The sequence below is a fragment of the Siniperca chuatsi genome, linkage group LG17 (assembly GCF_020085105.1).
Source record: "Siniperca chuatsi isolate FFG_IHB_CAS linkage group LG17, ASM2008510v1, whole genome shotgun sequence".
Taxonomy (NCBI): Eukaryota; Metazoa; Chordata; class Actinopteri; order Centrarchiformes; family Sinipercidae; genus Siniperca; species Siniperca chuatsi.
The window spans coordinates 28,665,360-28,679,818 of NC_058058.1; the positions used below are offsets into that span (position 1 = coordinate 28,665,360).

The 14,459-nt window shown below is 38.3% G+C and overlaps 1 protein-coding gene across 3 annotated transcripts in view; it reads right to left on the reverse strand.

Annotated features, from left to right (window-relative positions):
• The window catches only part of si:ch211-57n23.4 (immunoglobulin superfamily DCC subclass member 3), a 47,783-nt gene that overhangs the window by 24,270 nt on the left and 9,054 nt on the right, over window positions 1-14,459 (reverse strand). For all 3 annotated transcript variants that reach the window (XM_044172292.1, XM_044172291.1, XM_044172290.1), the window contains exons 3-6: window positions 11,209-11,353; window positions 9,470-9,600; window positions 6,642-6,779; window positions 6,373-6,531 (exon numbers count right to left, since the gene is read on the reverse strand). In XM_044172292.1, the coding sequence (XP_044028227.1) occupies window positions 6,373-6,531; window positions 6,642-6,779; window positions 9,470-9,600; window positions 11,209-11,353 (573 nt within the window). The remainder of the gene's footprint in view (window positions 1-6,372; window positions 6,532-6,641; window positions 6,780-9,469; window positions 9,601-11,208; window positions 11,354-14,459) is intronic.

Genomic DNA, 14,459 nt, shown 5'->3' on the forward strand with positions numbered 1-14,459 from the left:
ACCTCAGGCTGTGGTACCTTTACAACTGTAATGGAGGGCTTGACTGTTACAAACTAGAAGAATGTTTCTAAACACTTCATGAATATTTGAAAATAGAAAAAAAATCCTATTTTTAAATTTAAAAATGTCTGTTGTTCTAAATGACCATGGGCTCAAATATGGGTCAATAAGATTTTGAGCTTGTGACTGTATATTCCCATTTCTAAACTTAATATATTAAAGATATAAGTCTGTGAATGTGGATGTGTAAAATATGAAAATGTCTACAAAATGTGTGCACAAATGACATCAATGGAAAGGTTACTGCTTACTGCTTTTGTATCTATGGATGTTTAACTTCCGTGTCAAACACTGTGTGGAACTTTGAGTGCTGAATTTCACACAGTTTTCTGTTGTGAATGTCTACTCAGATGATCACAGAAGCATTTATGATCATTCAAAAGCATAGTTTCACAAGATCAGTATCTTACTGACACTTATTTGAGCCCATACATGTTAAAAACACTTCTCAACATATATAAATAGATATCAAACTTACAATAATGTTGTAATGCACAATGTTTTAGCCCATATATCCTATCATATGAGACATGATATCACATCATCTGAGATATGATGTGATGTCACATCAGATATGATATATAATTATGATATATGATTTTTACACTTGAACATTTGAACAGAATTAGTAGTTACTACAATGATCCAGTGTCATTAAAGTCATTAGTACAGATTTATCTCACTTTATTAGAACTGGAACTAATCTCAGCTCTCTCCTACTACAGTTTTGGGGTAATATTCTAATTTTGGATGCACAATGAGGACATTTCAACTTCTGAACTTAAGCTCTTCTACACTTTTGAAACTCTGTAAACCACATTGTGGGTGGCCATGTTACCAGATGACCAAAGCCTAAAGCTCTTTGTTCTCTCTCAACCCCAAAAAGAGAGCAAATTGATCAATAAATTAATGAATATATTAGAGATTGGCCCATTCTCCCGTCCTCTACACCAGAGGCACTACCAATCACCGTGAGAGAGTGACAGGTGAAAGTATTGATTGATCCGGTCAAAGAGTCAGACACAACAGGAACAGAGGGATGGATGGATGAAGGCGAAGCTGAATTATATGAATATAGATTTATGTAATTGAGATTAAAAGACATTTAATGAAATGTGCTTCAGGTCTTTCTTTTGGTTTATATTTCAAATGCTATGCATTGTTTGAAGTTGTAAATGTACAGGATAGAGTATATACTATAATATTCTCAATTCTTGATTTAAAATATATAAAATTCATTCCCTACAGCACCAACTAATTCCAAAATTTGCTTATTTTAAGTTACGTACGTAAGTTAAGTCAGTTTAAGTTAAGACTTACGTGTTTACGTCACATGACTTACTGTGAGTTACTAACGTAAGTTACTTATTTTAACCGTACCCGTGAGCTTTTCCTACACCTAACCAAGTAGTTTTGGTACCTAAACCTAATCAAACTATGACCGTTTCATAACGTTAACCAAATGTTTATTGTTACCATATGTTGAAGGTCCGGTATGCCTGTTGCTGGACATTCGTAGGATTATGCACAAGAAATGGTGCATTACTTTTCATAAGATATCTACGAACTGTTGTGTGAGGATAAGTTGACTGGTGATGACTAACCAACCAGACATCGTGTTGATTGACAAACAGCAGAAGAAGGCAGTGGTGATAGATGTAGCAATCCCAAACGACAACAACATCAAGAAGATATGTGGAGAGTAAAAGCAACAGTGGTGCCAATGGTAATCGGAGCACTGGGGGCTGTGACCTCCAAACTGGTGTTTGAGTTGCTCCCGGTACAATATCTGAAGTCTCTGTTCAGAAGAGTGCCGTCCTGGGAACATCTGAGATACTGAGCAGAACCCTCCAACTCCCAGGCCCCTACATTACATTTATTTAGTTGACACTTTTATCCAAAGCGACTTACAATAAGTGCATTTCAACCATGCATGTGGATAAAACCCAAGAATTGAATGACTCAGGCCCATCCATTAGGATGGACCTGAGTCATTCGCAACAATCGGATTCGAGCAGCCACTGGTAGCCAGTGCAGGGTGCGTAGGAGCGGTGTAGTGTGGAAAACTCAGTGGGCACATATACAGTATATAATTTATAGGAAATTGAATAAAACATTTAGAAATAACAACACTGTCAATTTATTGTTCAAATATAAAAATATTTTATCTCTGCCCATGATTTTATCACAATCTTGTGCAAGTGTACTGGTTGAGCAATCCGTTCTCATTCTTAGGTCGCCAAATACCAACATTTTGTCACACCCTCCATTTACTGGTATGAGCAATCGCTGTTCCCATTGGAGAACCAAGGACCTGCATTCTTGTAATTTCCCATGTTAAAATGATTTCCAACATTTTGGTATTTCTCCTTCAATTCTGAGAAATAAAGGTTTTTTTGTCAGTTTTGGATAGCGGAAGGCTAGGCTACGTTACCCATGATCCTTGGCCACCACTGCAAAAGGAATCCAGCTCACTTCTAAACCTGAAGTCTGGTGGAAAACGTTTAAATTACTTAATAAAGTACCTATTGTACAATAAATTTACAGTCATAATCAGCCAGACATAGTGTGCCACATACGTTTTTTTTTACATAGGCGTTTTTGGTATGAAATGCTCCCTGATCCAGGGGAACTTTTTTTCTCTTCCCATTGGCTGTTTTCGGTGTCAGCCATTGCCGTAAAGAGGAAGCTGTAAACCACAGGGTGTTCGACTCCTGTTTTGGCTAAAATATCTTAAATTAACCAACATTTTTTACTTTTTCTTAACATAGATTATTTAGATGCAGTGTAATTACTAGTTCGGCTGTACTAGATATTTGATATATTTAGTAGATATATCTTTTTATGATCGTATTTACAACCCTACTTTTCAAACCCAAAAGAACTACCAACCCAAAATCCCATTTCTAGAATACTTGCTAAAATATCTGAAATAAACCAAGATCTTTACTTTTTCATAACATAGATCATCTCGATGAAGTGTAATTACTGGTTCTGACTGTAGTGAGGCTATCATCATTCACTTTTCATTCACTTTTCGTAGCTATACGTAGTTACATTTACAACTAGGATGCGACCTCTAGTGGCCTCAGTAATTATGACGGATCAAGGGAGGAAGTCAGATGAGGAAGTCTAAAGATGAGAAGTCCATGTACGAAGGTGGATGGAGTGGATGTAAATACTGAATTGAGAGTACATTCGGGAGTTAAAGGGGATGATAAACATATTTGTGTAATCAGATTTTAAATATCAAATTGTTAAAGGGGTGAAAATAAATTTTAATGATGTTTATTTATAGTTTCTTTTTTTAGAAATGCTTATTCTTAAAATACTGCATTTTTGACTGAGAATAAAAGAAATGTCCAACATTTTGGTTTTCATAAAAGAAACTTGGTAGTCATGTGACGTGGACGCAGGCCAATAGAAAAGAAAGGACAAAAAAAGTTTATTTTTCAGAGCTGAAGGAGAAATTACTAAAACTGATGGCCAAAACATCAACCTATTGTATTGTTGAATTATCAAGGACACTTATATGTTTTTGTGTGGAGAAATGTTGAGGATATCATTGAAAGAAACCTTAACATGGGAATTAACAGTGAGGAAAATACTTCTGGGCGGCAGGTCCTCAGTTCTCCCATGGGACTGAATGGAACTGGGCTCACAGCATCTTATATGAAAATGGGTTGGGTTGACAGCACCACAACACAAAATAAGTCTTAACTGACAACAAGAGAGCTGTATTGGGTTGAGTTCAGTGTTGTGTGTTGTAGCTTGCTCTGACCTCTTTGGCTTTAAGACTCGCTGAAAACAAGCAGCAACATAAGTCTGGTTTCGAAATGTTAAAGGGGCACACCACCAATTTTATACATAAACTTCAGTTTACTCGTCAAGGGGAGTACTACTCTGCCTGTAAAAACATTTCTTTTGGAGGACTTTTACAAAGCCTAAGAAAAATAACCCTTATGATTTCATCAGGGTTATCTCAGCTTGGATATGGGGACTACACATTTGTAACAGAAAGCCTGCAGCAAACTGTAGGCATAAAGTTTGAAAGATATTGACATTTACCCAGCAGGGAGGGTCTAACAAAAAGATGCTGTTAGTTACAAAATGGGAAATGTAGGATCCAGTGTTTTTGGTGTTTGACCCATTCTAGGACTAAAAGTCTGGAAATATTGGCCTCTGCTGGATAGACTGTGACCATTCTGACCATTTTAAAAAGTCTCTCACAAGTCCCCCAACTTTAGGGAAGTGCAATACTAAATTAATGGTGTACCACTTTAATGTTCTTATGAGTTCATGTAGCAATGTGTTGTTGTACAGTGTTAAAAGAAGTACTCAGATCATTACTTAAGTAAAAAATAGAAATACCTCAAAGTAAAAATACGCTTTTAAATCACATTACCATCACAAATGCTTCTTATATATGCGAATACATGAAAAGTACAATATTTCCCACTGAAATGCAGTGAAGTACAAGTACAGTGAATGTACGCAGTCACTCCCTCACCACTGATAGAAACAGGATGTGTTTGAGGATTGAGGATTTACAGTATATTTTTACAGTGTTTTATAGTGTTTAATTCTTTCTACAAATCAAATTTCACTCCCATGACTTTCAGGGAAGTACATCATCTCCAGAGAAACCAGAGATAGCCTGGTAATTAAAAATTGAACACTTTAACACTCCATGTTTCTGTCTTGACCCCTTGTGCGCCCTCTAATACTCTTGGAGGTGCACAGCTAATTGAGCTGGCCTCAGGACAGCCAATTAAAACACAGCTAATGACAGTGAGAAATATGAGTGGGCTGAGTATCTGGACATCTGCAGGGTGATGGATGAGTCCACATCATAGAGAGCCCCCCCACACACACATGCAAACACACACCCAGCTGAACACTGGTGTGAGTGCTTAATAGTGTCACCCATGCTCCCTGCCTCCACCCACACTACCTTTGCTATTGACCCTGTCCTTCCCCTCCCCTCACCACCACCGCCAGTTAATATGGTCAAGTACACACATACACACAACACACACGGGATCTATTATGGAGGTCTAGTAAGCTCAAGTACAAAGGCTGCAACAATGGCTACATGTTTGCTGGTGAGGATGTATCTGTATCAGATGGTCAATCTATGAAACAGTGTATACAGTATTATTATGACAATTTGTACGTTTATATATAATTCAAACTCATTTATCTTTAGTGTATCTTCACTCAGCCCTTCCTTCCCTGACTGCACCAGTGTGTTTTTATATTAAAGGAACAGTCCAACGTTTGGGAAGTGTGCTTGTTTATCTTCCCCAGACTCAGATGTTTCAGATGGATATCATATTTGTGCGTTCAGTACAGAGATAGGGCCATGTTTAACGTAGTTTAGCACAAAGACTGGGAAAAAGGCTAAACTGCCTGCCCAGCTTACTCAAAAATGGACATAATATAACTTCTAACAACTTAATGACTGTGCACAGCATTTCTCAAATACGTGCTGAAAAGGCACTGATGTAAATTTGAACAAAAAAATAGGTGAATCTTATTAATTAGTAATAATTTGATTTATTAACAACTAGCCAACTTAAATAAGACATCTTCAGACTTGAGTGTATGTTTTCACTTTTGACAGCGCTAATCGAGCAGAGCTAAGGTAAGCTTAACACCTTTTATACCTATCTCCGTTTCAGGGCCATCGCTGGCTTTGAGAAAAGAGTCTGGAAATGTGGGGTCTTAATGAGATTTATATTCTTCATTCATTTTTTAAGACTGATTCTGATATTCATTAGTCCCAGTATTGTTAATTCACAGGTTTTAGGCAATAACTTAAATTAAATTTATGCAAAATAATGTCATTTAGCATTTATAATTATGTTCCTGACTGTGTGAGGATGGTTTTGAAACAGCATTCAGACCATATTGAAGGTACATAAAATGTATAGAAAATATAACTAAACAGTTACATGTATAAAATATGAGACATATGTTAATAACAGGAAACTTTTACAGATTTTTTTGCCTGGTAGTCATACATTTCTGAGAAGGGGTACACTGGGGAAATTTAGACTCATAACCACTGTATTTTTTAAATGCTGGTTTTGGCCCTGTCTTTACTGGAGACAGATTTTAACTTATAACGATCTTCTCACCTGATGTAGATAACAAAGAAGTGCATTTCCAAAACTGTTGGACTGTTAACAAAACAGCCTTGTCTGTGGAGTTAGTCAATACAAAATCAGTGTCCAGTACTGATGGCCAGTGAGGAGCTCTACTGGGCCAATAGAGAATTAAGTGCTTTGAGTCTCTGTATGGCCTCACCTTGTACCACGAGTCGTCCGAGTGCAGTACGTCTCAATCTGGTGCCGGGCCGATTGGCAGCACACACATACACACCGGAGTGCTGGAGGGAAACATCTGAGATCATCAAGTTCCCCGTCCCCAGAACCTGGATACCCTCCACCCCAATGGAGCGTCCGTCTGATGGACACACAGACAAACAGACACACAGAGAAAGTTAAAACATGCTGCATGTTATTAACTAATTCTCCTGCTATCATATAAATTTTATTACAATTTTCCAGTGGTACCTAGCCTACTCCAGGAAACAATGGGCCTTGGGTTTCCTGTGGCAATGCACTCCAAGATGGCCGTCTTATGGACAGTGATGGTCAGATTCTGGGGTCCTGACAGGATGACTGGCTCCTTGTAGGTTCTGGGAGCCCCTCCTGGATGGACAAAGGAAGACAACAAGTGAATATGGATGAGATGACAAAATACACTGACACAAAAACGATAAATGAGTGTATATTATCAGCTGGTGCTGCAGTATCCATGTCAATCCACAATAAACTGTGGACTGTTTTCATTCTTTTCACTTCAAATTGTCAATTATTTCTATAGCACTTTAAACACAACACTGTCATACAGCATTTACTGTAAAGTTACTGTTGAAAATTCCTTCGCAAAGGTATGTGCATGCTCCTTCAAGGACTGAATCAGCAGTGCCCGCATCGTGTTCTGTTACAGGCTCCTTATGTTTTCTGTTAACCAATTTCAACTCATCACCTTAGAAGGATAATCAGTATAGTTCACATTCTGTGTATAGTGTGGCGTCTTGGCCTTTATGAGTTGTTGGTTTTGGTGTTTCTTCATGTAGAAATGTATATAGTATATATAGTTAAGACACTAGTCATGTACCTTGTACATGAAGACCACATGGCCAACATTAAGAATATGTTTATATGTGTATAGAAATATATATTCGCTTCAGTTTGTTCATTATAGCACATATATATGGTTTAGTTAGGGTTAGGGTTGCTGTTTATTTATCCAACTTGTCATACTTTTTTATATTGCCAAAGGAGTGGACTGCAATGGATGGATATCACAATTTTCAAATAAGTGAAGTTCTATGCCATGTGTGGTCATAATGTGCCCTCTATTTAATGGTGGGGTATGCGATTCTGGAGAAATCCAATACCATGACAAATACCATGATATCGAGCGAACAACGACACAGCAAGTAACATAACTCAAGTTAGCTAGGCTGTGGGTTAGCTTAGCTATGTTATGGGTTAGCAAACTGTCCCTATAGTTGCTGCTGCAAAGCTAATAGCCAGAGAGGACTAGACGGTTTCCCAGAGCCAGCACAGCAGCTCCAGACAGCGAAACTCTCCTGCTACTATAGCTAACATCACAACAACAGCATATCTTGGCAAACTACAAAGTAAGCTGAATGTCCATGGGAAAGTAATTTACCATTTAGTTACCTGACACACAAATCATGTCTGGAATGGCTGGAATAGTGTTGTGTGGTTCGGTCCAAGCAAATTTGTTAGTTTCCCATTCACAGAGCCAGGGCTGTGTACAATCACCACAGTTTTATTCAGTGCACACACGGAACAGACAGCTAGAGGACTGTGAGGAGATATTCGCTGACAAAAAGACGTGTATTGGATTAGAATCATATACCCCACCTGCACTGACCAGAGATGAATAAGTTGCTGAATAATAGTTCCTACTTTAATATAACTGTATTATATACCAGTATATTAATTATAGACCTCACTTAGTTCCAGTGACTTAGTTATGGAGAATTTAAGTTTTGAAAGGACTACCAGTGTCTCCTATATCCTTGACCGGATGCCCATGGTGGCTATAATCAACTGTGAACCAAACTTAAGGGATTTTCCTAAGAACTTTGGAATACTTACAAAACTTATAAATTAACCAACACAATGAAAAAGAGAACAAAAGCTGAGCCAAAGTCCTAGCACTTCTTTTAAAAAAGGGGGCAACATTTACACTTAAAGGGGAAAGTGGTAAAGACATCTGCTGAGGTAACACTTTCCAAAAGTTTTCAGTTGTAGAAGCCTTAAGTTTGGGATAAAAACAAAAATTAAGTTATTGTACTTGACCCCAAACACCTTTGAAACTCATTATCTAAAGATATAGTTACTCTAGATGGTGGCCCTGGCCACCAGCACCACCGTAAGGAACCTCAGAGTTATCTTTGATCAGGATTTGTCATTTAACTCCTACATAAAACAAGCTTCAAGGACAGCCTTTTTTCACCTACGTAACGTTGCAAAAATCAGGCACATCCTCCAAAAGTAGAATGGGAGCCAGAGCCTTCAGTTATCAAGCTCCTCTCCTGTGGAATCAGGTCCCAGTTTGGGTTCGGGAGGCAGACACCATCTCCACATTTAAGAGTAGCCTGAAGACTTTCCTCTTTGATAAAACTTATAGTTAGGGCTGACTTGGGTGAGTCCTGAACCATTCCTTAGTTATGCTGCTATAGGCCTAGACTGCCAGGAGAATTCCCATGATGCACCTCTCTCCTCCTCTCCTTCTCCATCTGTATGCATTTTTATCCCATTACTGCATGTTACTAACTCAACATCTTCTCTCCCCTGTAGTTTTGTGGTTTCTCGTCTCTCTCCTCTCTCCTTCTGTCACTTTCAGCAGGTATTTCTGCCTCTGGAGCTGTAGAGTCTGGATCTATGATTGCAAGGCACCTACTGCCCCCATGTTCCTGCTCAACAACCACTACTACAATTATTATTATTATTACTATTGTTATTTTATTGTATTAATATTATTACCACAACCATTACCATTAATATTATTTAAAATCTCTATGTGGATTTTGCATTGTGCTACTGTATGCTCTCTTTCCTCCTAACACCCCCCCCCCCAACCGGTTAAGGCAGATGGCTGCCCACCTTGAGCCTAGGTTCTGTTCAAGGTTTCTGCCTGTTAAAGGGAATTGTTGGGTCTCTGTAAATAATATAATGAAGAGTTCGGTCTAGACCTGTTCCATATGAAAAGTGCAATGACATAACTTCTGTTATGAATTGGCACTACATAAATAAAATTGCATTGAAAAAATTTAATTGAATGTGTGTCCACCTACCAGTGATGTTGAGCATGGCCTCATGGCTGTAGCGAGTATTGGCAGTGTTGGTGGCGACACAGCGGAAAACCCCAGCATCCGCCTGTCTCACGCCTGTCACCTGGAGAATACCCATTGGCAGGAGAGTGTATCTGTACAGGGAGGGAAGATCAGGGTGCAGGCAAGGCACTGAAAACTATGACAAATATGCTAAACAAATATATACAGTGGTGTGAAAAAGTGTTTGCCCCCTTCCTGATTTCTTCTTTTTTTGCATGTTTGTCACACTTAAATGTTTCAGATCATTAAACAAATTTAAATCTTAGTCAAAGATAACACAAGTAAACACAAAATGCAGTTTTTAAAAGAAGGTTGTTATTATTAAGGGAAAACAAAATCCAAACCTACATGGCCCTGTGTGAAAAAATGATTGCCCCCTAAACCTAATAACTGGTTGGGCCACCCTTAGCAGCAACAACTGCTATCAAGTGTTTGCGATAACTTGCAATGAGTCTTTTACAGCACTGTGGAGGAATTTTGGCCCATTCATCTTTGCAGAATTGTTGTAATTCAGCCACATTGGAGGGTTTTCATGAACTGAGCATGAACTGCCTTTTTAAGGTCATGCCACAGCATCTCAATAGGATTCAGGTCAGGACTTTGACTAGGCCATTCCAAAGTCTTCATTTTGTTCTCAGTTTGACAAACATGCAAAAAAATAAGAAATCAGGAAGGGGGCAAACACTTTTGCACACCACTGTATATAGTATCTATGTACCTATGTACCCTGTATACATACAAACACTATACTATATGTCCCGTCAGTTTTAACCATAAATGAAGCCATTGAAATGTGTTGTACTGAAAAGTAACACCCCAAACTAGCACACAAGGCATTCATATAAGTTACATAGGTTGCGATTTAGCAAATGTTCACTGTAATTTACAAGTACACTTTAATGTACAGTTTTTAATAAGTGCAGTTTGCTTTTTATAGTGCAAATATAAAAGCAGAGCAAAACTTAGAATTATTTTACTTGAACACTTCCGTAATTTCTAAAATGACCCCACCCCTTTTTTCCTTTTAATGCTGATTTTGGGGCATTCAAGAGACCCTAAGTTCATTTATCCTTCTGACCAGTTATGGATGTTTATTACCATTAGATGTGCAGAGTCAGAGACAGATCCTTTGGATAATGGCACTTTTACAAAAATAAATGCAATGTTTTACGTTTAATCTCTCTTTTTCCCTATTGAATGCTCATAAGATATAGGGTAGAAAGGTGGCTATTTAAAGTTCAGACTAAAGTCATTCACAGTCAGTTAGAATGGATTCCAATTGTGACAAGTTTTCGTGGTGGAAAAAAGTAGTTGCAATTCACAAACAATAAAAATACAGCTAGCTCTGTGAGCTATAAACAAAAACAGTGTCCAGCCATATTTAGGAAAAATTTGAGTGTTTGGAACTTAGAGTACAACAGAGTATACAGCTGGACAGTGGAGATCTGGATGTTGCTGCAGCAGTGGTTTAAAAAGTTTCTATGGATGTTTTGATGCCTTGACTTCCAAAAATGTAAAAAATTGGTGGGGTAGAATTTTAGACTAATTAGAGCAAAATACCAATTTGTAGATGTCACATATTGTAGTGAATGATACGTGTTGACAGTTGAGTGTTTGCAGTAGTAGTTGAAGGAGCCCTATGTACATACTCCTGTACATACATTACAGTACATAGTCTTACAATGTGAGTATGGTGTTACCTATCGTCAGTGGTGTTGAGTGTTACTCTGTCTCTCTCCCAGGTGATGTTGGCCTCAGGCACTCCGTTGATCTGACACTGGAAGCGAGCAACGCCTCCCTCATCCACAGACATGGACACTGGGTGGGTGTGGAACTTAGGAAGAGCTGAGGAGCAAACCACACAAAGATCAGCTTTAATGAGGAAAATGCTGGATGTGGATATCATTTTGAAGGGGGCACTCCACCAATTCTACACATAAAGTTTACCAGTTTACTAGTCATGGTTACCATCATAGCCTGTAAAATCAATTGTATAATGTCTTCTGTGGCTCTGGAGAAGTCTTGTCAAGTCTGAGAAAATAACCCTGATGACATCATAATGATGTCAACAGGGTTATCTCAGCTGTAGTTTGACTAAAGATGTAGAATAGAAATTCTGCCTTACAAGCAGTGGTTGTAGAGTTTTAGAGATGTGAGACTTTACCAGAGAGGGAAGATCTAACAAAAATATGCTATTGGTTACATTATGGAAAATATAGGATCCAGTGTTTTTGGATCTTGTCCAATACTAGGAACTATAAGTCTCAGCTCTGCTCCTTTGATTTTGAGCAATTTTAGAATCTGTCTTCTGTGAGTCCCCTAACTTTATGGAAGTGGAATACTAAAGCAGTGGAATATCTCTTATCACTATCCAGTTAATTATGATTTCTAAATAAAAACTGTAAACATACAATACTTTGGTGGAGATGATTAGTGGGTTCTATCTCATGTCAGGTTTTCAAACTTAAAGACACATTACACATTAAATCACATTTCCTATTTCTCCACTTCTCTTTCCTGGTATTTCCAACTTTTCTGAAGAGGACAAATGTGGAAAGAGATTTTTTATTCAAACCTTCTGTATATTTGTATATTTGATAAAGCTTATAGTTAGGGCTGGCTTGGATGAGTCCTGAACCATCCCTTAGTTATGCTGCTATAAGCCTAGACTGCCAGGAGACTTCCCATGATGCACCTCTTTCCTCTCTCCTTCTCTCCCTCTCCATCTGTATGCATTTTTATCCCATTACTGCATGTTACTAACTCGACATCTTCTCTCTCCGTAGTTCTGTGCTTTCTCTCCTCTCTCCTTCTGTTGCTTTCAGCAGGTAATTCTACCTCCGGAGCTGCAGAGTCTGGATCTGTGGTTGTAGGCCACCTGCTGCCCCCGTGTTCCTGCTCGACAACTGCTATTACAGTTGTTGTTATTGGCTCTGTTACTAATACTGACATTATTTTTCCTATAGCTGTCATTGCTATTATTATTACTTTATTTATATTAACACTATAATTACATTTCTACTATTTAAAAAAAATTCTAGGTGGTATTTGCATTGTGCCTACCTCTCCCCCACCCCCACCCCCTCCCCAAAACCTCTGTCTCTCTCTTTCTCTTTCTCTCTCTCTCTAAACATCTCTCTCTCCCCACCATTGAGTCTTGTTCTGCTTGAGGTTTCTGCCTCTTAAAGGAAGTTTTTTCTTGCCACTGTTGCCAAGTGCTTGCTCATGGTGGGATTTGTTGGGTCTCTGTAAATAATGTTATAAAGAGTTCGGTCTAGACCTGCTCTATAGGAAAAGTGCAATGAGATAACTTCTGTTATGAATTGGCGCTATATAAATAAAATAAATAATAAATACATATATTAATAACTGTTCAGTGTTGTGTAGACTTAGAATAGTGTAGAATTAGATTTATTTCAGCTAGTTACAATCCATTTAAAAATTATGTGTAGCCTTTGTCACTGTAAATCATGACATATTCTTCACATGCCTAGTTTTGCTGACCATACTTTGCCATGCCCTGTATTCCCAAAAAAAAAAAAGAAGGCGTAATTCCTATTGAAGGTTTGGAATAACCTAAAATAGCATTACCACTTCCAGGATTTCCACTCGCATTCATGTACACACACACACACACACACACACACACACACACACACACACTCTAATAACCTGGTGGCTATAATCAATAAGGGTGTATACCATAGAGGAGGGGTCTGCAAATGAGAGAGCATCACCATGGCAACACATTACATTGAAATAAGACCACCTCAAGATAGCCATAATTCTCCTGGATTACCCATAAACCCCTGGTTTTATTGGTCTGAGCGAGCTGGGGTGTTGTACACTCAAGCAGTGCAGGTGTGTGTGTTTGTGTGTGTGTTCAGCACATGTAGCCATGTACAGTAATGTATATGCAGTCTAATTTATAGGTTTTCCATAATGAGAAGCTAGTATGTTTTGGTGAGGGGTTTGTATCTGGGCGCCCGTTCCCTCTGACAACAAAGGATCACAGAGTCAGAGGGGGGCTTGGGTTGCCAAGTATGATGCAGAGGTGTTCACCATGTGATGCATCATTTAGGCCTATAACAAAGACTATGGGATGTTTTGACAGAGAAAAGGCAACATGTGGAGACTCTGTGGGACATTCTCTGCTCCCTGTGCAGGTTTATGGCCTGAGGGAATGACTGTTTGTTATCTTCAAGTGAGTAAGAGAGCAGAACTTGAGAGTGCATAGCCTTCACATCTAAATCACTTAAAGGAAGGTCATTATTATGTGATTATCTGTGATTGGGCAGACATGTCAGACTTTATCAAATGCCCATCACACACATAAAGTTTTAAGCTAAATCATGTTTTATTACAACTTGGAACTTATAGTTTTGTCCATTATTACATCTCATTCACCAGTTTCATTGCTGTGATCACCTGGAGAGTGGCTGGCAAAGTCCTACTGAGCAAGACACCGAACCTCCAGAACACATCCAAGGAAGCTGTACTGTTGCTGCTTCTGCACTGTGACCCTTCTGAAGAAATGCTCAAATAGGCACTACAATATGTGTGCATGTATATTAATCAGAGAAGGCAGAAGATTTACAGAAAATATAATGTAATAGTTAATTGCAAATTAAATATGAGGAATCCAAATAATGACAACATTTTTTATAATTTTTGGTGTCTTATGTGTGTTGGGGGACTCGTGACTTCAGTATTTCTAATATCCTGACAACAGCCCATAATTACAATGAGAATTAATTAATAGACAACAAATAATTACTTTGAACTGTAATTTATATTTTGATCAGACCTCTACAGACGGAAATTGCATTAATCAAAGAAATAAAATGGCAGTTTTGTTCTTGTAATTGTGGCTTAACATCTCCTAATTACACAAAAAGATCTCATAATTATCATATCAGTATCTCTGATTGATGATCTCAAAATTATGAGA